Source organism: Microcebus murinus, chromosome 4 (genome assembly GCF_040939455.1).
Source record: "Microcebus murinus isolate Inina chromosome 4, M.murinus_Inina_mat1.0, whole genome shotgun sequence".
Taxonomy (NCBI): domain Eukaryota; kingdom Metazoa; phylum Chordata; class Mammalia; order Primates; family Cheirogaleidae; genus Microcebus; species Microcebus murinus.
In genome coordinates this window covers 61,219,855-61,244,165 of record NC_134107.1, presented here as the reverse complement: position 1 = coordinate 61,244,165, position 24,311 = coordinate 61,219,855, and the positions used below count along the sequence as shown (strand labels likewise).

General features: G+C 35.7%; 1 protein-coding gene and 1 pseudogene across 2 annotated transcripts in view; one reads left to right on the top strand and one right to left on the bottom strand.

Moving 5' to 3' along the window:
- The window catches only part of UVRAG (UV radiation resistance associated), a 275,388-nt gene that overhangs the window by 224,912 nt on the left and 26,165 nt on the right, over positions 1-24,311 (bottom strand). For both annotated transcript variants that reach the window (XM_076002321.1, XM_012744895.3), the window contains exons 2-3: positions 20,369-20,486; positions 13,287-13,321 (exon numbers count right to left, since the gene is read on the bottom strand). In XM_076002321.1, coding sequence (XP_075858436.1) covers positions 13,287-13,321; positions 20,369-20,486 — 153 coding nt within the window. The remainder of the gene's footprint in view (positions 1-13,286; positions 13,322-20,368; positions 20,487-24,311) is intronic.
- LOC142870616 (glutathione S-transferase alpha-4 pseudogene) lies at positions 22,585-23,208 on the top strand (annotated as a pseudogene).

Sequence of the window (24,311 nt, the reverse complement as noted above, 5' to 3'; positions counted from 1 at the left end):
AGATCTAGAAAAAATAAGATAGCTATAGAGGGCCTTGATAAGCAATCCATGTATCCACACAGGAGAGTCCAAAGAGGGTCTTGATGATCCACACGTCCCTGGCTGACCATGAACTCGCGTGCACACACAGAGGAGACTTGAGTAGGCAGGTACAGTGGAAAGAAAAAGCTGGGAAAGGCTTAAAAACTGCATGAACTTGAAATGTACTGCTAATCCACTGGCAGAGGTTACTGGCTTGAAGTATCTGAGCACAAAGTCTGACCAATCATCGGAACCACTAAGCTATTCAGACATGGGAGTAATCACTAGAAATGTCGATAGGCTTAGGAAGAGCAGCAGACAATAAACCCGACAGAACCACTGCTTGTGGAATGGCTTTAACCCTTTGCACTCGCTTGCTTTTTTCTCATTATCCACTCAACATTATCCACACTCGACATCCAAGTGCAAAGGGTTAACTTTGGCCCTTGCTCTGCCAAATGAAGAGAGCTGAAAGGCAGTGTGGTTGAAGGGAGAGTGCTAAGATTAAGCCACATTGATGAATGAAATAATCCCTGCTATGTGTTAGAAGCTTCAGCTATTAATATAAAAACTGGGACAACTATCTCCTCAAGGGTTTTTATGAAGCTTGAGCAGAATGGTAATAACAACTAATTAAAATAATAGCTACCATTTTAATACTTATTAGTGACAGGTACTACATAAAGTCAAATAATACATGAAAAGAACACAGAAGAATGCCTATTCTAACACGTAGAAGTATCTTATCTGTTGAATAAAGTAACCCTGTTAATACCAATAAGTTCACATGAAGTAAATAAGACATGATGAGGTTGTTATTGTCAACCTCACTAGTTAAGAGGAAATACCTTATCTCATCACATACAAGATATCAGCAATTGTTAAGATGCATCATTATTATATATATATGACTAAACAAAAAACAGAATTCATTTTAAGATGCACATATTTCAGGGATGTCAAATGGAAAAATTTTGGATCTTAGAATCAATAAAACACAGAAGCTGAGTCTTCTTGTCTAAGGTCACTTAGTAAAAATGGTATCAGAATTTAAATCTAGGTCTCTAGAATTTGTCTCATGTTCATTTTTGTGTATTTGTTTTGTTTTGTTTTTCTCCCTACAAATCACAGAAGACAGAATTTAGAACAAGATATCTTAAGAGAATGTCACAGGAAGAGAGAACTCTCCCCTGTGCCTATGCCCTACTGTCCAGGAGAAAGGGATTGGAGAGACTTAACAGAACTCAAACTTGCTCTTGCTGCTCCATCACCACACAAATAAGTGACTAAACATGACAGCAAAGGGTAGACTATTATGACAAGAATGAAGCATTCATTACAGATTAGCTAGGCAGGAACTGGCCTTTTCCAGTTCATCGAACGCTACATCTAGGACTTTGAGAAACTGGCAGCCAGTAATTATGGGGAAAAGCCCTCAAGTAGTCCTGGAGCTTGAGGATGTGCCTGCATTCCTTGGTCTGAGTCTCCTTCACAACCCAACCGTGTATGAACAACAGCAATCATTTGTGGACCATTTACTAATTTATAATGCTGAACATTATACTTGATTTAATTTAACATGGACTATAGTACAAATGAGGAAGCTAGACACAACAGAGAGACAAAATGAGGTGTCCTCTAGTTTACATATCCTAGGAATGTAAGAACTTAAAGGCACAGTTTGAACTTGGCTAGCCCAACTCCAGTTTTGAAATGAGGAAGTTGAGGCCTCTGGCTAGAGCTGTTCCCTCCCTCTACCCACACCCATCCTTTTCCTGGTTAACGTTTCTCTGACCACCAGGTTTCAGTTCAAACATCTCTTCCTCAGAGAAGCCTTCCCTGATCTTCCCTTAACTGTCAGGCTTCTCTGCCTGCCACCCACTGTGAGGGTGGGTCTGTTAGCTGTTGCTTTCACAAGTAGATAGTATAGTACCCTGGAGACACAGTAAACACTCGAATATTTGATGAATAAACAAAGAAAAAACATCCTATTCCTGGCACTTTACTGAAAGAAAACCTAATCATTTAGGGTCAGAAATATTAAATTTAGGCCGGGCGCTGTGGCTCACGCCTGTAATCCTAGCTCTTGGGAGGCCGAGGCGGGCGGATTGCTCAAGGTCAGGAGTTCAAAACCAGCCTGAGCAAGAGTGAGACCCCGTCTCTACTATAAATACAAAGAAATTAATTGGCCAACTGATATATATATAAAAAATTAGCCGGGCATGGTGGCGCATGCCTGTAGTCCCAGCTACCGGGGAGGCTGAGGCAGAAGGATCACTCGAGCCCAGGAGTTTGAGGTTGCTGTGAGCTAGGCTGACGCCACGGCACTCACTCTAGCCTGGGCAACAAAGTGAGACTCTGTCTCAAAAAAAAAAGAAATATTAAATTTAAGGCAAAGACCAGAAAGCATAGCTTAAGATTCATTTGGAAAAAGTGATTCATTTTCTCACCTAATATGAATCATGCTTTATAAAAACAGAATAAAAACCATTTTGTTCATTTTTACTACTGGTATAATCACAAGAGAGGCAAAGCCATAAATGTCCTAGCGGCTGACGGCTCCTCCTCTGTACTCCCACAGGAACCTGTGAGTAGTTAACTTTCTTGTGGCACTTGGCACTTGCCAGTCTTCCCCTCCAGAATGTGAGCTCCTCAAAGGCAGGGATCTCTACTAGTGTACCTAGCCTCTACAGTACCTGGCCCCCTGTTATTACAAGGTCAGTGTGCCAAGCACCATATCACCAGTTTGACTATACATTCTTTCTTAACCTTAACAAAACGCAAAAGAGTCCCATGAAGTAGACATTATCCCAATTTTTCAGAGAAACTGATGCTAGAAACCATTAAGTAACTTGCCTAAAGTCATACAGTTGGTTCTATCTGGAACAGGAAGAGAAAGTCTACATCTGACTCTAAAGACATGAAAGCACTGGATCACTTTAGTATACGATGTAGGCCATGTCGCTAGGGACCATTTAGAGTAAGAGCAGTTGGGCTTTATGTCCCAGCCAGCTCCTGAAAGGTAAGTCTAGCATAATAATTGAGTTTCTCATGATAACCCTAAGTTATTGAGAAAAGGTTAAATAATTTTCTCTTATTTAAGGAAGGGGAGAAGAGAGAAATAAAAAAAAGGTAATACAGGCATGAAAACTCAAAAAAATTCTTTACTAAACTGGAATTCAACAGACCATCAACGCCACACGTTATCCTTGAATAGTCAAAAGCAGAAAGCATGAAAAAGGACTTCTTAACTATCAAGTTAGATCAAATATGTCCCATAAACTTTTTTAGAAAGTCTTAAATGCTTGCACAGGATTTGTGTATTCTTAATCGGCATTAATTGGCATGTTTTTCCAGAAGAAGCACTTCATAAAAAAGAATATTTAAACAGCCAACACTTGAAAAGGTGCCTAACTAGAATAGTCTATGAGGAAGTATAAATTAAATACCACTATCCCACCAGAATGGCTAAAATTAAGATGGATAATATCACTTTGGGCAAGGATAGGGAGCAAAAACCTCACATTGCTAGTAAGGATGTAATTGACACAAATATTCGGAAAATGATTAGGCAATATTCTGCTAAAGCTGAATATAACCTACAACCCAGCAATTAATTCCACTCCTAAATACATACCTCAGAGAAATACACATGTATGTTCACCAAAGGATATGTTTATTATAATAAATGAACTACTACATACAACATGGATGAATCTCACAATTATGCTGAGCAAAAGATTATATGCCATATAAAAGTTCAAAATCAGGCAGAACTAACCTATTAAAAGTCAAGAGACTGGTAATGGTTCTCTTTGGGAAAATCTAGTGACTGAAAAGAGAACATGAGGTGCTGGTCATGTTCCATTTCCTGATCTGGTTACATTGATCCTTTGAAAAGTCATCAAGCTATTATTTGTGCACTTTACTATGTGTGTGTTATATCTCAATAAAAAGTAATGAAAATATTTTTGTAAGGAGACCAAACAAGGGAAAACATAGGAGATGGAAAATATAGGAGGTAACTGCTGAGATATATTAAATGAAGTCATCTCTTCCTGATATAATTTCAGGCCCTAAAGCCTAAAGGGCGGGAGTTGTCTTCCTGGCTTTCAAATTACACGACCTCAAAAGGTAGCCACTTACTCCTCTATGTGTAAGATCATCTCTCAATAAAAGTACATGTGCTCTAGAATATGAAGTAACATTATTTCAAATTCTCACTATCCATGATAAAGTATCAGAAAAAGCATGAAATAACCACACCTTTCCAATGTGAAAAAAGAAAAAACCTGGTGAATGTATCTGAAGGGACATACTTCTTGGCGAGGAAGGGAGGACTTTTCGGGGGAGGGGGGGTTGTATTTAATATTCTTAAATACTTCATTCTAAATAAATCAAAAACCTTTAGAGGAAAGAGGAGTTTTCAGAAGTTATTTCACATGGCTGAATAGATGATCTGGGTGTTCTATCTAAGCCAATACAACATTAATACAGTAGAGCTATTGTCAATCTTCCCATTACAAAGACTTTCCTTTATACTTTTACAAAATAGTCGTCAGACAACGAGCAATAATTCCTAAGTTGGTACATTCAGATACAGGCAGATACAGCCTGCCACACATTCAAAGACTTTAATGCCCACTATTTTTACTGTATAGACCCAGATTATGTTTTATTTATATTCAACCTTATACATACTTGCCCAATTTCTAGTTGGAACAAATTATTCAAGTACTAACATCTAGGGACCATACCACTTAAAGTACAGTAGCAGAAGATCAGAATATTTATAAGCTTTGAAAAGTTCACTGCTTAATAGTTACCCATAAAAGGACCTAAAATAATTATTACCAAACCTATAATAATTATTTATTACCATTATTTATTACTATAATATTGCTCAATATATAATCACAAGAATCAGAAGGAATTCATAAAAGTTGTTCTAACTTTCTGAAGACATACAACATGTCTTGCTAGAATTGCATACTGATTTTATAATTAGTAGTAGCATAATAGACTCTCTTTCCCCATCTTTTTCACCTGTATTCAGACTTCGTGTCTCAACTTAGGAATTACTAATTGTTAGAAACCTTTCCTAACTCCTCCCTCCAAACTGAGATAAATAACACTTCTACATGTTTTCACAGCATCCTGTTCCTCCCTGGTATTATAATTGCATGTACTAATTACCTCCATCTCCTCAAATCATGTGGTTAACCAGACAGAAGTTAGAAAACCTTGAAGATGATGCAGTTTAACAGAGGGTAACATAATTTGACATAAACAACACACACACAGAAATTAAATGTTAAATCATTCAATTTTAATTTGAAACACAAACTTCGTTTGGCTTGAGAATCACTCAAGCTAGTTATTCATAAAAAGTATTTGAACTGTTCAGTCAGATTTTTCCACAAAGATTTAAAAACAGCTCAGTCACAATTCCAACAGAAGTTTAAGGTTCTGATAAATTATGTCACATGTTTTCCCTAATATATATGCTCTAGCACTGTTTATTTGATTATAAAGCCCATCATTAACCTCTATTAGACTTCAAGAAGACATTTAATCCATTGTAGGAAGTGTGATGTAAGGGAAGCAAAAAAGCAGGGCTTTTGAACATCAGTTTTACCAGTCACTAGCTGTATAACCTAGATCAAGTTCCTCAGCCTGCTGAGCCTCATTCCTAAACTATAAAAGAGGCATATCTCTTACCTTGCAGCACTGTTATGAGGGTGAGAAATAATGTATATAACACATCCAACATGCTACTTAAATGATAGGTAGGTACTTATTAATTGATACCTCTCATTTATTAAAGAAAAATACATGTACAGGGAAATTTCAAAACACACACAAATTAGCTATCACCAATCTTACTCCCACCATGAGATTTTTAATAGTCTAATAGAAGTTAAAAATTCATTTTTGGAAAAATATCTAATAATTAGATTAACTTTATATGTGTTAAGGCAAGGACATGTGTATTCATTACACAAATAATTTGTCTCTACTTCTGAATATGCACAAAATCAACTTTAGAGAATTTAGTCATTTTCATCATTAATACTTTAATCATTTTAGTTATTAACTAACCCAATGACCCTTAACAATATCAAAGATCTAACCTCTCCCTGAACCCAGAAAAACATGATTTGGAGGGTATGACTAGCTAAAGCCAGGAACATTAAAGTCGAAATACACATTCACCATTGTTTTTTTTATTTTTATTTTTTTGTTTTTTATTTCAGAATATTATGAGAGTACAAATGTTTTGGTAACATGAATTGCTTTTGTATAGACCATTAATTGTTATATGCCAAATATATCTGAGAAGAAACTATGACTCTCACCTGTAACCTGAAGACATCTCTACCATTTAGCCTGTAAAAGGTGGATTATTCCAGTTATTCAATACAATAGACATTTCTTGGTCTCCTCTGGGCAAAACATTATACTAGGGACTATAGAAAATAGAAAAATATGTAGGGAGATCTTTGTCCAGCAGATGCTCCCAATTTTGCATCACCTGTAATTATATCCCTTTCAAAATCTCATTCTCATGCTACTCAGCCCTTGACTATCACCTCCTGTTGTTGTAGTCATTTCTCTGTTGCCCTGATCTTCAATTCCCTTTGCCCTGTCTCTCTGTTATACTTGCCCAGCAAAACCTCAAACCACCCCTGCTCATTCCATTCCATTCATACTAACTTCTCAGCCATGTGAAGACCTCAGTACACTCCTGTTTTTGTACTTCCCTGTTTCTTGCCCCAGAACAATCCTCCCCAAAGAAATACACAGCTTGTTCCCTCACTTCTTTCTGCTCGAGTGATATCTTCTACATGACTACCATGGAAAAACCACCACCACCCCTGAAAGACACTCCCTTTGTCTGATTTATTTTACTGTGTTATATTTATTACCATCCAACATATTCCCATTTATCATCATTTGTAACATGTACCTTTTTTTCACATTGTAAGATGAATTCTGATTTTAGAAAGAGTAAAATCTTGAGCACCACAATAGTCTTAAATAAAAAAAAAAAAAAAAGAAAGAGTAAAATCAATAGGTCTTACACTCTTTGACCACCAGGTGGCAATCATCAAGAGTCGTGCACATCCTTAAAAATAGCTGTCTTTGATTTCAATTCTTCTAAGTCAGGCACAACTGTTGGAACTACATGTGCTGAGTTTAATTGCCACTTAAAATATTTCTCTTGATTTAGATTGAAACAATAAATCCTGTATATAATATCTATCAACAATTTGAATTCAAAAGATTAAAAAAGAAAATCAAGTGTCCACAATAATGTAAAAGTAACCAGAACTCTCACAGACTGGGGGTGAGAGTATAAATGAAACAATTTTGGAAAACTGGCAGCTTTAACTGACCATATGGATATTCCTAGCAACTGCACTCCTAGATATATACCCAACAGAAATGCATGCATACATTTACCAAAATACAAATAGGAGAGTGTTTATAGCAGCACTATTCACATTAGCTCAAAACTAAAAACTACCCAAATGCCTATCAAGATAAAAATGAATAAATTATGTTATAGTCACACAACAAAACACTACAGAGCAAATAAACCACAAATACACCCCACAATGTAAATGACTCTTACAATATAAAGTTGACATATGGAAGTTGACCAAAAAGGGTACATAATATATGATTTCCTTTATACAGAGCTCAAAAACAGGTAAAATTAATCTATGATGTTAAAAGTCAGGAGAGTATCAATGAAGGAAGAGGGCATGAGGGGGCTTCTGGGGTGCTAAAAAAATTCTATTTCTTGGTCTGTGTGCTGGTTATATGGGTGTATTCAATTTGAGAAAATTTATCAAGCTGTATACTTATAATCTATAAACTCTTCTATATGTATCAAACTTTAATAAAAAGTATAATATTAAGTTTTTGTGTAGGCAGAGAAAGCACAAAAACAGAATAATGAGGCATGAATCATGAAATATTAGGGAAGCAAATATTTTCAGTGGAGAAATTATCTCATCCAACTTTTTATAAGACTTAAGGAAATAAATATGTTATTGCTGATAGAATTCCTTATCACAGGTCAAACAATGCACCCAAAAGAAAGATTGCTAAATATCCTCAAATGGATGAAAGAAATTTCCAAGTAACAAGAGGTTAGTAAAATTGAATCACAACTCACACAAGATTATTACCAACGCCCTGTGTTTCAGGTTAATTAGAAGTGTTTATTACTTTTTGTGAACATAAAATAATGCTGAGTCTTACAACTGACAACTTAGATTTGGATATGGATATGGGGGGATATACTATACATATTTTCTTTCTTGGCCAAGTCCAAGCAAATCACAATACAATGACTATAAGATTTATAAAGATTAAGCACATGAGATCCTTGCTTTCAGGAAGTTTATTATATATAAAAGAATCTAAGACAACCATAAAAACAACTATTATACTGATTTAGAATGGAACTAGTAGTATAAGAAAAGTAAAAAGTATTTTTTAAAAAGCAAAAAGGGTAAATTTCCTCCTGCTAATGACTGTAAGAAAGCCTTTCACAAACATCTAGATCTGTGCTGTACAATGCACATGTGGCTATTTAAATTTTTAAAAATTTAAAATTCAGTTCCAAAGTAGGACTCAACCACCTTTCAATGCGCAATGGCCACATATAGCCAGTGGCAACTGTACTGGATGGTGCATAGAATATTACCATCGCTGTAGGAAGTTTTATTGAACAGTGCTAAAAGTATTCAGGAGTTAGAAAGAAGCATAGGATTGGCACATAAGGACAATTTATCTAACTTTTGGGGGGAAATACTCTTTTTAATCTTGAGCTTATTTTTCCATGTCTCCTTTGACATCAGAGAGGCAAAACCAAGCCATTCTGGTCTAAGGATCAAGCTCAGTCTATAAATTAAGAAAAACAGTCTGCACCTTAAGGTTTTATGAGTAAAAAAGAATACTGACAACCCCATCAAAGCCCAGCTTAGTTCACCAGAATGAAAATTTACATAAAGCCTTAGCTAGAAATAAAGTATTCAAATATTTGCCTAATCCTTCAGTAGCTGAGGATTTGTGGTTTCAGAATATAACTTAGAAGGCAATAAATACATTTGTAGAAGAATTCATGTATTCAAGAAACATTTGCTGAGCATCGTGTATGTGCCAGGCACAATGGTAACCAGTAAGGATAAAAGCATTTAAACTGCTAACTATTCAGCAAATATCACAATAGCCTAAGAACTGCAAAATCTTAAGCAAGGAAGAAATCAACAAATTCTGCTTGTCTGTGTGCCTAGCAGTGATTCTTAAGAGACAGCAAGAAGAGAGATAACAATGTACTGCCTCTGATATATTCTCTGAGGGTTGTTGACTCCCATGGTGCCCAATGCCCATTAATCTGAACCAATCACAAGAATTTAGCAAAAAGCTAAGAAAGAAGAGTTCTCTCAAAAAGGAAAGAATGAATTTTATAGAACCTATATTAAGATATAAAAGAAACAAAAAAGAATCCTTGCTAAAAATATCATAATCTCAAAGAATAACCTTAAAAGGAACAAATAAATATTTGTCAAGTAACTATCAAACAGAAGTATACTGGGAACTAAGGGAACATAAAGATATAGACAATCTCTGACCTCCAGGAGCTTTCATTTACTTTGGAAAACAGAATGTTCATGAACAATTATAATGCAAGCAAATGTTGTAAGTGGTATACTCAGGAAACAATTACAGTACAAATCTTGAGTTGAAATGGACCTAGTCTTTAGGTCAATCCTCTCCCTTGTCTTGAATCCATTCTGTAATACCCTTCAGAGACAATATTCAGCCTAAGTGCACAAGGGATGAACGTATCACAACTCACAGATACTAGGTTATCAAGAAACATCCAATTTCCTTTAGTACTAAACTTGACAGTTGATATCTCTGACATTTCACTTTGACACTTCTTGTTTTATTTTTATTATGAAGGTAAATCCTCAGGCTTTCAAATGCATGTTTTGGCTTGTAAGTATCTTTCAAAAAATTTTTAGAACAATTTTTGTGAAACCATGGATGAATCAAATTCATTATCAAATGTATTAATCAAATGTATTATTTTCAAATATCAGTTCCATCCTGGAGCCAATGCAGTGTAGACAGCTTGAAATATCAATGAAGTATTTGGGAAGGATGTGGCTAGTAAACACATAGTACATCAGTGGTTTGAGATGTTCCGTTCTGGTGATTTTAATCTTGAAAATGAGCCATGTCGGAGACCTGAGACCAACGTGGAAAATGATGAGCTGAAAGTAGTGGAAGCGAATCCATCTCAACCTATGCATGAATTAGCAGCAAGGTTTGACGTTACTATTTCAATAATATCAGACCATTTGAAACTAATCAACAAGGTAAAAACGCTGGATAGATGGGTACCGCATAAATTAAACAAGCATCAGAAGAGAAATTGTCTCTAAGCTTGCCTTTCTTTGCTGTCATGACATAAAGGTGAAACATTTCTACATCATATTGTTATGTGTGATGAAAGATGGATTCTTTTTGACAATCAGAAGTGTTCAGCACAATAGCTGGATAAAGATGAAGTGCCGAAACACTGTCCAAAATCAAATATTCATGAAAAAAAGCTAATGGTGTCTCTTTGGTGGTCCAGCACTGGTATTATCCACTACAGCTTCATGAAACCTGGTCAATCGATTACTGCGGATGTATACTGCAAACAATTGCATGAAATAATGAGACTGCTTGCAATTAAGCAGCCAAGATTGTTCAACACAGACAGGCCAATCCTCTTGCAAGACAACGCTCGACCACATGTTGCACAAACAACTCTGGTGAAACTACAGAAGCTAGACTTGGACACGCTTTGTCATCCAACGCATTCACCAGACTTTGCACCAACTGACTACCACTTCTTCCTGACTTTGGACCACTTCTTGCAAGGAAAAATATTCAATTTTCAACAAGCTGTGGAAAACGCCTTTCATAATTTCATTGCCACTCGCTCTCCAGGCTTTTCCACTACTGGCATAAACAAGCTACCACTAAGATGGCAAAACTGTGTCAATAGTTTAGACACATACTTTGATTAATTGTACTTCTTGTTTAAGATATGATAAACTAAACTTCTGATTCGAAATCAGTCGTTTCATATTTAATGACCTATAGTTCCAATGCAATTAAAATTAGGAGCTGAAAGGTGATCACGGTAAACGTTAATACCCAGACAGATGATGTTTAGAAATGTGGATATGAAAATGAAGTGAATATCAAATAAATCCAATTCTATAACATAGAACAATACACTAAAGTACCACTATGGCATATGGTCCGTTATGATACAAATTCCAGGGGGAGAAAAAAAAAATCAATGTGATGTTGTAAAACTCTCCCCATTTACAGAAACATTTAACTATAGAAAAGGGGACAGAATATATTAATGCAAAATTCTACTCTAACTGCCCCCAATTCACCCCTAGCTCTGTCTGCAGACTACTACTGTTTCTACCTGAGCCAGGAGAGAAGACAAAACTAATATTTACTCAGTAGCTATTATATGTCAGACATGGTGCAAGGCATTTATCATGTATCATTAAATATAAGTAGAACCAGAACTTTACTGGTGATTAGACCTCCCCAGAGATGGGATCGAGGAACCTGTCTGGCCTAGGATCCAAATCTATTATGATATTTTAGAGACATTTAGATGACAGCTTGATAAGGAGGAAAGTGTAGTAGAGATTTAAAGACAGAGGTCTGGACTAGGGTTTTGGTCATGCAGTTGTATGACTCTGCAAAAGTCACAGGAACTCTCTAGATATCAGTGTCATAAGATCTTCCCCATCTACCTTATAGGTTGTCCTAAGGATCAAAATGGGATAACATATGTAAAAAGATTCTGTAAATATTAACACATTACTGATACCCATTTATTCATTTAACAAGTAGTTATTGAGCATCTATACTATTCTAGACTCCAATGTTACAGTAGTGACAAGACTGGCAAGGTCCCCACTCTCATGGAATTTATGTTCTAGTAGGGTGAAGACAGTTAATAAACACAAACAAGTGAACAGCATTTCCAACAGTGATGATGCTCTAAAGAAAATAAAACAAGGTAATGTGAAAATAAAACAAGGTGAATAAAACAAGAGTGACTAGGGAAAAGGGAACTACTTTATTTTTTCTATTTTTTTATTTTAGCATATTATGGGAGGTACAAGTGTTAAGGTTACATATATTGCCCATGCCCCTCCCACCCCCTCGAGTCAGAGCCTCAAGCATGACCATCCCCCAAACGTTGCACATATCACTCATTATGTTTGTATATACACATCCCCTCTACCTCCTCCCACCTGCCTAACACCCGATAAATGTTATTCCTATATGAAAAGGGAACTACTTTAGATGAAATGGTCATAGAAGGCCTTGCTGAAGTAACATAGCTAAGACCTCAAAGACCTCTTCAGCCAAGAGCTGAGGAAACAAATGTTCTAGACAAAAGGAACAAGACAAACTTGGCATGTTTGAAGCACTGAAAGAAGGAAGTATGCCTAGAACACAATGAGTGAGGAAAAGAGTGTTGGGAGATGAGGCTGAAAAAGCATACAGGGGCCAAATCCAATATGGTCTGGCACTGTTAAAAGGATAATTCATTACCATTAAGTTCTTTTTTTCAATGTGGCCTAATAAATTGAACCATTTATGCAAATATCCAGTGTACACGTTATCAAAAGTAGGACACTTCCAACTTTCTAACTGAACAATGCCATCACTAAGAAACAAGTGGAAGTACCCTAACCTTATACAAAGGCCCTAGATTCTTAAGGCCCTAAAATTCTTAAGAAGTATGTCTTGCCCGCACCCTGTGCAGCAGAGCGAGACCCCAACTCTTAAAAAAAAAATCTAAACAAAGGTATCATTTATTATAATCTTTGGCAAGTCAAATAGTCAAAAACTTCTTTATAGCAAATGGAAGTGAGAGAATTACAGAATTCGAGTTTTTAACAAATTTAAAGTTTTTAACCAAAAAATCTATTTTTTCTGACATTTATTGTGCACCTACTATGTGCCAGGCATGTTCTAATCACTAGAGATTCATCAATGAACAAATCAATGATGATTTAACAATAATTGAAGAGATATGTCAAAGTATCATAAACCAGGACTAAACCTCAACTTATTTTATGTTTCTGCTTTTCATGAAACAGGAGCTATATACTTAGTCATATGTACCTGTCAGAAAGCAAACTTACCAAGGAATTCTTAATCACTTCACTTCTATAAAATTCTGGAAAAGAAGAAAAAGAACAATAAGTGATATGAAAGAAAATAAGCTCATTAACTAACTCTTAATCCTCTAAAACTTTAAACATATGTTTCAGTAAAACACTCAAAACATTTTTAAGAAATCTATTCTCTCTCTATCTTTATCTGTAAAAAAATTAATTAAAGTAAAGATTAAATCAAAGTGTTTTAAAGGGAAAAAGCATCAGTAAAGGAGGTTAAAATCTTTTCAAATTTAATTTTGTGATTGGTCCTTACTGGCTCCCTTTAATTTGAGCTCTTAAAAACTCAAAACTTTTTTCTTCCTTCCCCACTTCCACTCTTGACAACTGGATCTGTTTTTCTCAAACATTTCTCATGATTTTCCATCATAGTATTGTGGAATGAATACTGATCCATTCAGTAAGCGACCCGGTAACCTAAGTTTTACTTCTCCCTTTGTCACTGACACTGTGTCTCTTTAATTTCCTTGGAACCATGTCTTCATTAGACAACTTAGAGAATTACACTAATAACTGAAGGTCCTCTATAAGCATTAAAATTTCATGATTCTACAAACCTTCATATACATTGAAAAATGTTACAAACCCCAAAGATATAATCAAAACGTGCAGAGGTTCAGACAGACATTCCAAACAACCCTCTACCACTCCCCTCTGCTAACCCCAACCACCATCACCTCCATGCTGCCCTGCCACTGCAGAGAACCTTGCATCCTTATGCTGAGTGTCAACTCATTTTATGTTTCTGCATTTTATGAAACAGAAGCTATACACTTATTCATATATACCTGTCAGAAAGCAAACTTACTTTAAGGATACAAAGTTCTACTGGGAACCTTGTATCCTTATATTGCTATAGGGCAGTATTTCCCAAGTATGACACATACATCACTGCTACTTGAGATGATTTTAGGTGATACATGGACAAACTTTTACTTTTTTTCTAGTACACTGAAATTTCTGTCGTACATCTCCAACCTGTAATTGTAAGCTCTATGAGGGAAGCAGTGTTTGTTTTTTCAACTGCTATTAATGTCTCCTTAGCACCTAAAACCATTCCTGGCACAGGGTAGACACTCAATAAATATTTTTTTGTTATTGAACAAACAATTTCACAGATTATGCTTAGATATAAGTTTAAAAATAGTCAACTTAAACACAAATATTAAATATATAACAACACAGATGGAACTCAAACATGGTACAACACATCAAAGTGGGCCACTAATGACTGAAGGTAGGGAATCTTCAAGCATTAAAAGAAAAGTGGACCTAGGCTGGGTGGCTCACGCCTGTAATCCTAGCAACAGAGTGAGACTCAGACAAAGAAAAGGAAAGAAAGAAAGGAAAGAAAGGAAAGAAGAAAGAAAGAAAGAAAGAAAGAAAGAAAGAAAGAAAGAAAGAAAGAAAGAAAGAAAGAAAGAAAGAAAGAAAGAAAGAAAGAAAGAAAGAAAGAAAGAAAGAAAGAAAGAAAGAAAGAAAGAAAAGAAAGAAAAGAAAGAAAAGAAAGAAAGAAAGAAAGAAAAGAAAAGAAAGAAAAGAAAGAAAGAAAGAAAGAAAGAAAAGAAAGAAAGAAAGAAAGAAAGAAAGAAAGAAAGAAAGAAAGAAAGAAAGAAAGAAAGAAAGAAAGAAAGAAAGAAAGAAAGAAAGAAAGAAAAGTGGACCTAGACACAAAATTCTTATGGGCAGGCTCTTTTGGTAAAGAATTTCTTGACAAACATACCACCTACATTACTTTATTCAAGTCTTCCTTTAAACAAAAGATAATTATTCTATTTTGTAAGAGATAATCACAATGTATTAAGTGAAAAAAAGCAAGTTTTATTCTTTTATTTTTTTTGAGACAGAGTCTCACTTTGTTGCCCAGGCTAGAGTCAGTGCCATGGCATCAGCCTAGCTCATAGCAACCTCAATCTCCTGGGCTCAAGTGATCCTACTGCCTCAGCCTCCCAAATAGCTGTGACTACAGGCATGCGCCACCATGCCTGGCTAATTTTTTGTATATATATATTTTAGTTGGTCAATTAATTTCTTTCTATTTTTAATAGAGACGGGGTCTCACTCAGGCTGGTTTCGAACTCCTGACCTTGAGCGATCCACCCACCTCGGCCTCCCAGAGTCCTAGAATTACAGGCATAAGCCACCACACCCAGCCAAAAACACACGTTTTAAAAGAAGACTTACAACAAGATCCCGATTTTTATAATAATGCTAACAATACTTATCTGAGATGATAGGATGACGCTGCTTACTTTTATTTTTATTACTTGCCTGGCAATTTTCTAATTTTTTTACTATAAATAATTATTTTTATATAAGAAAAGGGATAATTCTAATTTTTTAAAAAGGAATCTCCTACTAATGAACATTTAGGTTACTGCTAATTTTTGGAAATTTCAAATAATGCTATAAACAGTTTTATAGATATATATCCTAACACACTTGAATCTATAGGACAAACTTTTAGAAGCAAAATTGTAAGATCAAAGAACAAGTACAGTATCAATGACTTTGATAGATATTGCCAAATTGTTCTCTAAAAATATTGTAACAATTTATATCACATATGAAAATACCTGTTTCCCCAACAAAATGCAATCTCAAGTATTATTCTTCTCATTTTATCCCCAAATGGTTAACCAATTATTCCCACCATTAATTGACTATATACACATATAAATGTATGTATGTAATGTATACAGATATATGTACCATACCTTTTTCTGGAAAAAAAGGAATTTAAAAGTATTTTTTTTATTACAAGGGACTTGTATGTTATATTTAATATATTTTTGTATTGTTCGAATTCATTATAAGTATGTATTACTTTTAAATCAGTGAAAAACACAAAAAAGATATTCCTTTTTTCCTTGTGACAAAGAGAATTCCTTAGCTTAATCTGCAAAGTGTCTAAATTAAATAATTCTCTTGCATACAGAAAGACTGAGAAAAAGAAAGAAAATTAAAAAATTAAAAGAAAAAAATAAATAAAAAAAATAAATGAATTAAATAATTCTCAAAATATATATCTTCAGCTCTAAGATTAATAGTATCATTATTTCTTCCAAAACTTTGCTGACTAGCCTACCATATGAATTAACCAAACTGAAATTTGCCTTCTCCATTAGACCCTCAAAATGAACCTGCCAATTTAAATGAAGAGAGGTCAACAAAGGAGCCATACAATTTGGAAAGAAACCAGAATATGAGGTAATTTCTAACAAGCTAAACTTGAGCCTATACTGTCTATCATTCTATTGCATCTAAAATATCATCAATAAAATTTGCAGCAGGGTGTGAAAAAATGAATAATGAATTTAAAGTAAAAAAAAAAATAGTCCAGTCCCCAGTCCACCATGTATAAGCTTTGTGACCCTGGACAGGTCAATTAACTTTTCTAGACCATAGTTTCAAAGGAGAATGACACCTGGAAAATAACAGGGCTGTTATGAGGCTACAATGAAATACTGAATCAAAAACACTTTATAAACTATAATTTCGGCCGGGCGCTGTGGCTCACGCCTGTAATCCTAGCTCTTGGGAGGCCGAGGCGTGCGGATTGCTCAAGGTCAGGAGTTCAAAACCAGCCTGAGCAAGAGCGAGACCCCGTCTCTACTATAAATAGAAAGAAATTAATTGGCCAACTGATATATATATAAAAAATTAGCCGGGCATGGTGGCGCATGCCTGTAGTCCCAGCTACCCGGGAGGCTGAGGCAGAAGGATCACTGGAGCCCAGGAGTTTGAGGTTGCTGTGAGCTAGGCTGATGCCACGGCACTCACTCTAGCCTGGACAACAAAGCGAGACTCTGTCTCAAAAAAAAAAAAAAACAAAAAAAACAAAAAAAAAAAACTATAATTTCTATTAATAAAATTTTATTACTTTTTATTCATTCAATTTCAGCAAAATCATCACAAGTAAATTTTCAAAAAGATATCCCAGACCTATTTCTACATGAAAGGGACCATTAGATACAAATGCTTCTCTACGTATCCATGCTAAGACCTAAACACACAAAGCAAACACAGATTACGAAGCATGGTGTCAATGGCAAGTTTTGGCTGTTAAGCAGCATTCCATTCATTTAACAAAGGCTTTATTACTGCTTTAACCACACTCATAACAGGACGAATACAACTTAATACTGCAAAACTATTTTTCACCTAACAGTTTGGCAAAAATTCAAGTTTGCATAGTCATTTGGTGAAGCTGTGGGGGGAAAAGGCACCCACGCATAAAACTACCATGAAGGACAATTTTGCAATATCTACCAAAACTACAAGTACACACTGTCTTTATCCCAGTAATTCCACTTCTTAGAATTTACCCTATAGATATACTTGCACTCATATAAAATAATATACTCATAAAGTTATTCATTGCAGTACTGTATGTATAGCAAAAAACTGGAACAACCTAAATGCCTATCAATAGGAGTCAGTTAAATAAATTATGGTACATCTGTCCAATACAAAACTATGCAGAAAAAAAAATAAGGGATGCTATGAACCAATATGGAAAAATCTCTAAGACATACTAAGTGAAAAACACAAGGTATAGAAATATAAATAATATGGTACTCTTCATGTAAAAAAAAGAAAAAAGAAAAAAGAGGGTGGAAGGAATAAGAATATTCCTATTTGTACTTGTATTTGCATAAAGAATCTCAGAAAAGCTGAGCAAGAAATGAATAACAGTGGTTATCAGGGTGAGGTGGAAAACTAGGGTGACGGGGGACAGGTCAAAGAGAGGCTTTAATATAAACCTTTATATATATTTTGAACCATGGATTATTGTACCTATTCAAAAAATTAAATTATTAATACAAAGAAAAAAATATTTGAGAACCTAGCATGTGCCAAGCCATTGTTCCAGGTACTGGGTACAGAGCAGTGAGCAAAACTAACCTAAAAATCTCTGCCATGTCATGTCTCATGGAGCTTACACTCTAGCAGAAGGAGACATGCAATAACCAAATAATTAAACATATAGTATGCCAGGTGATCTTAAGTACCATGGAGAAAAGTAAAGCACAGAACACGGGAGGAAGACGGTCACAATTTTTAAAAGGCTTAGTCAGTGAAACATTTGGAATAAAGATCTGCAGGAAGGTAGAAGGGCTAGTCATGTGGGTATGTGAAAGAAAGAGTACCCTAGATCAAAGAAACACAAATGGAGAGGCTTTTAAGTTGAAGTCAACTTGATGTGTTCAAGGAACAGCCAGAAGGTCAGTGTGGCTGGAACAGAGAGAGATGGAAGAGCACCAGATGAGTTCTGAGACGTAATAGGGAGCCAGATCATGAAAGGCCTTCTAGGAGCTAAATCATAAGGATTTTAGCTTTTACTCTGAATGAGATGAGAAGCCACTGCAGGGATCTTAGGAGAAGAACAGAGGATCTGATGTTCATGTTCTCTTGGCTGAGAACAGACTAAGGGGGATACATAGGCAGATTAATCTGTTACTTCAACAATTCAAGCAAGATAGGACAGTGATCTGGAGATAGTAAGAAGTGATCAGATTATGAACATATTTTGATAGTTAGAGCGAAGAATATTTGCCAAAAGACTGGATATGGAATATAAGATAAAGAGGACAATCTAGGATAATGCAAGGTTTTTAGCCAAGGAAATGGAGTTGTCATTTTCTGACAGAAGAATACAAGATTCAACAAAGTAAACTGTGTAGTTATATAAAAAAAATGAAAATAAAAAAAGAATATAGGAGATGAATCAGAGCTGGAACATCAGAAACTCAGTTTGGAACATATCAGGTTTAAGTTACCTACCAGACTCCAAATGGAGATGCAGAATAGGCAACTGGATACGGGAGTATGAGTTCAGAGGAAAGATCAATAGGTGACATTTAAAACTATGCAACTTGGATGAGATCACCAAATTGGATTATAGAGAATTCATCTTCTGATGTATTCAAGCTAGTTGGTATTACAGGAGAGGACAGGCATTTATATTCCACGGATGAGAAAATAACTTTCACTGAAGAACAAATTTGATTTTATAAAACTTCCAACTTTAAGAGACAACCAGGATCAGAACCTAGTTCCCCATGCAATAACACAAGGCTTTGTTCTCTGGGGGTGTAACAACTGATATTTGATTTGAACCACCTTAAAAAGTAAACAATCTCCTAAGAGTACTAAAAAGGTTTTAAAAGTAAAAAAATAAAAAAGATAAAATTCACACATATCTTTTTTGGATCTACTGTGAATTCAGCTAAAATAAAAGAATAACTTAGAAATCAGCATTTCAGATGTTCTTCCAAAAAAAACTTCTTTGTAAACTAAGAAATGATACCATTAAACAGGCAGTACAGGTTTAGCAAAAAGAGCCAAATAGTCTTTTATGATATGAGATATGAGGAAAACGAGGTTCCAAAAACCATGACCTTCATCCAAAGTAATGAAGCTAATAAGGCTAGTATTTTCACTCCTAATTGAATGTTCCTGTCATTTACCATGCTTTCTCTCTTATACCATCCCAAGGAAGCCAACTAATTATACCTCAGGACCTTTAATCTAATAATGTATCCCAAAGATGGTATGATTTTGAATCAAATATTTGGTCTACTCTTAGAATTCACAGAAGAATCCACAGTACAAAATATAAAACTGAATTAAAAGAAACCATGCCATTCTTCTGAAAATGACCCCATATACACAAGGAATTAGAGGTCCCTATTTTACCATAATATTAAAGAAACTGATTATATTTTTTTAAAAAAGTAAAATTAATACAGTATACTGGACTCATATAATCTACTAGATGTTAGCTACTGGAACATTAACAGCTAACATTCATAACATTCATAAAGGAATGATAAATGTGTCAATATAAGGCTATCATCTGACAGAATTATCCAGTAGCCATGTTTCCTTAATGTACATAAATGCTCATGAGATATTTTCAGACAGCATAACAATTTAGGTTTCCAATAAAAATAACAGCAGGAGGCATGAGAATCACTTATTTTACAAAGGAATAAAAATGAAACGTAACAATCTGTGAGTAGCAAGTCCACAGATTCCTTTACCTTTATATATCTTTTCAGTACTACACAAGTGAAGTGTGAAGTAGGTATCAAGGAGTTGATGGCCATTTCGATTAACAATGTTCCGGGCAGCAATGTTCCGAAGATGTCGAAGACGCCGCTAAAAAAATAACAAAAAGAGAGAGCATTCAGCCTTTTCCTCCTATAAAATTTTCTCAAAGTTACAGTTCAAATATGAAGTACAATAGGCTGTCCCAGACATTTATTTGTTGAGCCAGAAACCATAACCAAGTCTCTTATTTATGCCTCCACATCTCCTGTCGAATAAGAATTATATCTGCCCCATCTCATTTAGAAGGTTGTTGTGAGCATGAAATGACCACAGATGTGAAATATTTTTGAAAAGCATAAATCTTATATAAGTGTTATATACCTGCATAATATAGTGTTAGTATTCCCTGGAATATAAACTAAGTAGTAATTTGCTTTTTTCTACAGAAGGATTCTGGTAGACATACAAAGTCTATCTCATACTAACAGAAAATCAACAGTTATTTCATATATCCACCACTGTTGCTAGTTCAGTCTAGATGCCAGATTATTTGTACAACCAGGAAAAAGGCCAAAGCCAAATAATAACAATAACTCATTGGTCACTCTATCCAGCCAATAATTCAACTATTGTGAGTTTAAATTCTCACTTCATGAGCAGCCAACCAGTCTCTATTTCCCAACAAAACCTCCTTCCTAGCAACTTCTCCAGCCAGGATGCTTGAATTATTTGGAGTCACAAGTTCGGAAATGCAAAAGCTCCACAAGCAACAGTAGAAATCAGCGAAAATACAAGATATGCTTAAGAGACAGCCAAATAATCTCATATCAAAAAGAGAATATTGGCAATGCTGAATGTTGGCAATGCACATCAGATTCATCCCCAAAACCTAGTTCCCTGTGTTAGATAATTATCTTCGGAGACTTAAAAATAGAAACCAAGTGCTTAGTTTTAAAATATACCTAAAGTTCTCCCTCAGGCTGAAAGCCAGTCCTTTCTCCTGAAATAAATCCATCTTCAATTACATGTGCAATCAGCCAGAAGAGCCAGGTCTTTTTTCCATGCACATACCAACCCAATCCCTTCTCCCAATCTGGAGATTAAGATTCTTTGAGAGAGAAGGTTATTGTCTAATAAATTTGTTTAATCCTCTAAGTATGAAAAGTCCCAAATGTATTTACAAGTTTTCTGGGCTTACTCTAAAAGATTTATTTGCCCACAATCTTCCAATGGTTTTCATTTCACAATTGGTTCACAGCAACCATCTTTTCTTGCTGTATAGTTTTCATTAGCCCTTTCAGTCAAAATTTTAAATTTTCTTAGCCCTATGCTTTTGCTCAAAGAACACTGATCCCCAAAGCTGAATAGGAAATTTTAATTTTTAAATTGGAAATAACATGGCTTTAGAATATTTGAAATACTACTTATGAAACATTCTATATACAGCTTGAAAACAGTCATTAACATATAAAATTAAAGCCTATACAGCTTTGATTTGGGGGATGGATAGATGTCATTAGCATAAAACTCAACTACTTGAAATGTTGACAGTGGGCAAAAAGGTAGTATGATCCTAAATTCCTTAACTTTTTACAAATCTTTCAAATGTAAATTCTAACACAAGACTTAAGTGGCACACACAGTAAATTTGAAACATCTGTTTTAGTAAAAACAAAATCACTCATTAATATGATTGTAAACTGGTGCTTCTAAAGAACTGAAGCTGCTTTAAAACTTAAGAGTAGTCTACAAGAAATTTTTTTGTTTTGTCTTAGAATTTTGTTTGTTTTGGCCTTATAGAAACTACTCCCCCCCACTACCAGTCCTCTAGAGTTAATTCCACCTCCAGCATCAGGAATGTGCATATGATTTATTCTGGCCAATCAGCACATTCCATTCCCCTGATCACAAAATATGATCCAATTAGGGCTGGTAAAAGACCTAGAAATTGTATTAAATTGCTGAGAGTTCTTTTTTGGCCCCCTACTGGTCCTGAACATAGAAGAACACAGGGCTGGAGATACTAGCAGCCATCTTTCCATCACAGAGAACTGTAAGAATGAAACCAACAAGGAAAAGAGTATAGTCCAGCAATGCAGAATTCAGGTCCTGCTGACATAATTTAAGTCTGTGGCTCAAACCATACCAAAAATGGGCCCTGAGACAAGAGCCTAGAAGAGATAATGAAAACCCCACACCAGGAGTCATGGCAGCTAAACCCAGAAGTGGCAAGGGAAGGATGGAATCCATCTGGGGATGCTGGCTGCAGATGAAGTGGAGTTTGAAGAAGAAGTTTTTGAAACGAGAACAACATGAAAAGTTGCAGAAGGATGGATGCCTGCTTTCCAGCCAAGTGTGTTTAGCTGAAATTGATGGAATGGTGCTGACGCAGACTACAGCCATCCTCAGCTACCTCGCTAAGTACAGCTTATATGGGAGGGATCTGAAGGAGAGCGTCAGGATCGACATGTACACTGATGGCAACCTGGGCCTGATGATGATGATGATGATGATGATGATGATAGTGCTGGGTGTGTTCAAACCCCCTGTGGAAAAAGGGGAAGGCCTTGCTTCAGTCATGAAGAATGCTAAAACCCAGTACTTTCCCATCTTTGAAAAAATTTTGAAAGCGCACAGAGAGGATTTTCTCATTGGCAACAAATTCAGCTGGGCAGACATACAATTGCTGGAAGCTATTTTAATGGCAGAAGAACTCAATATTTCTGTTCTTTCTCACTTCCTTCTGCTAAAGGCATTTAAAAGAAGAATCAGCAACATCCCCACAATTAAGAAGTTCCTGCAGCCTGGGAGTCAAAGAAAGCCACCCTGACAGCCGCTATGTTGAACTAGTCAGGAACATTCTGCAGTTCTAATGGCAACAGGTCTCATGATGGCAAGAGCAGTGATCCAACTGCAGCACCAGCACACACCATCTAGAGTGAACAGTAGAAGCAAACTGTAGATTCTAGGAGATAAGTGTCTGAAAAAAACAAAGTCACGCTGTCATCAATGGTAAATGCTGATTAAATGCAATATAAAACCAAAAACAAACAAACAAACCATACCTAAAGTGAGTACTATAACAACAAACATTAGCCACCAAAGATTACAGCTAGAGAGAGGACTTACACCGTAACTGTTTATTAAGAATTTATCCTATGGTAGGTTAGGAGAAGAAGAGTAACATTCTAACTTAGTGGCAAAGTACAAAGAAATGCTTCACTTTGTTAAACATACCCATTTTTAGAAAGTAATCATTACTGTTGGGTCAATCCATTTTTGTTGATAAATTTTAAACTTCAATATAGAGGACAGCAAGGCTTAAAATATAGTCAAATCACACACCAGACCTAACAGAACCCAAAGCAATTTTCAGTAGTGAAATATGCTGCTGAGGCCAGGCACAGTGGCTCACACCTACAATCCTAGCACTTTGGGAGGTCAAAAAGACAGGGAGGGTCACTTGAGGCCAGGAGTTCAAGACCAACCTGGGCAACACAGTGAGGCTCTGTCTCTACAAAAAATTTAAAAATTAATCAGATGTGGTGGCATGTCTGTATAACCCCAGCTACTCAGGAGACTGAGGCAGGAAAATCACTAGAGTCCAGGAGTCTGAGGTTGTAGTAAGCTATGACGATGCCACTGCACTCTGGCCCAGGTGACAAAGTAAGACCTTGTCTCAAAAAAAAAAAAAAAAAGGAAATGAAATCAAATATGCCACTGGGGTTCTATATTACCCCTGTGTTTTACCTTTCCCTTGTAGGCATCTAAAATTTTCTGGCTTCTGAGGTAAAATAATGACCAAAGAGAACAGAAGTGTCCTTGATCTGGTTCCACATCAGTGCAGGAGAGTGATTCAAGGAGGCTGATGACCAAAAGAAGGAAGAAATGGCTCCCATTCATCCTCGCTTCCTGTACCCCTCACTTAAAAAA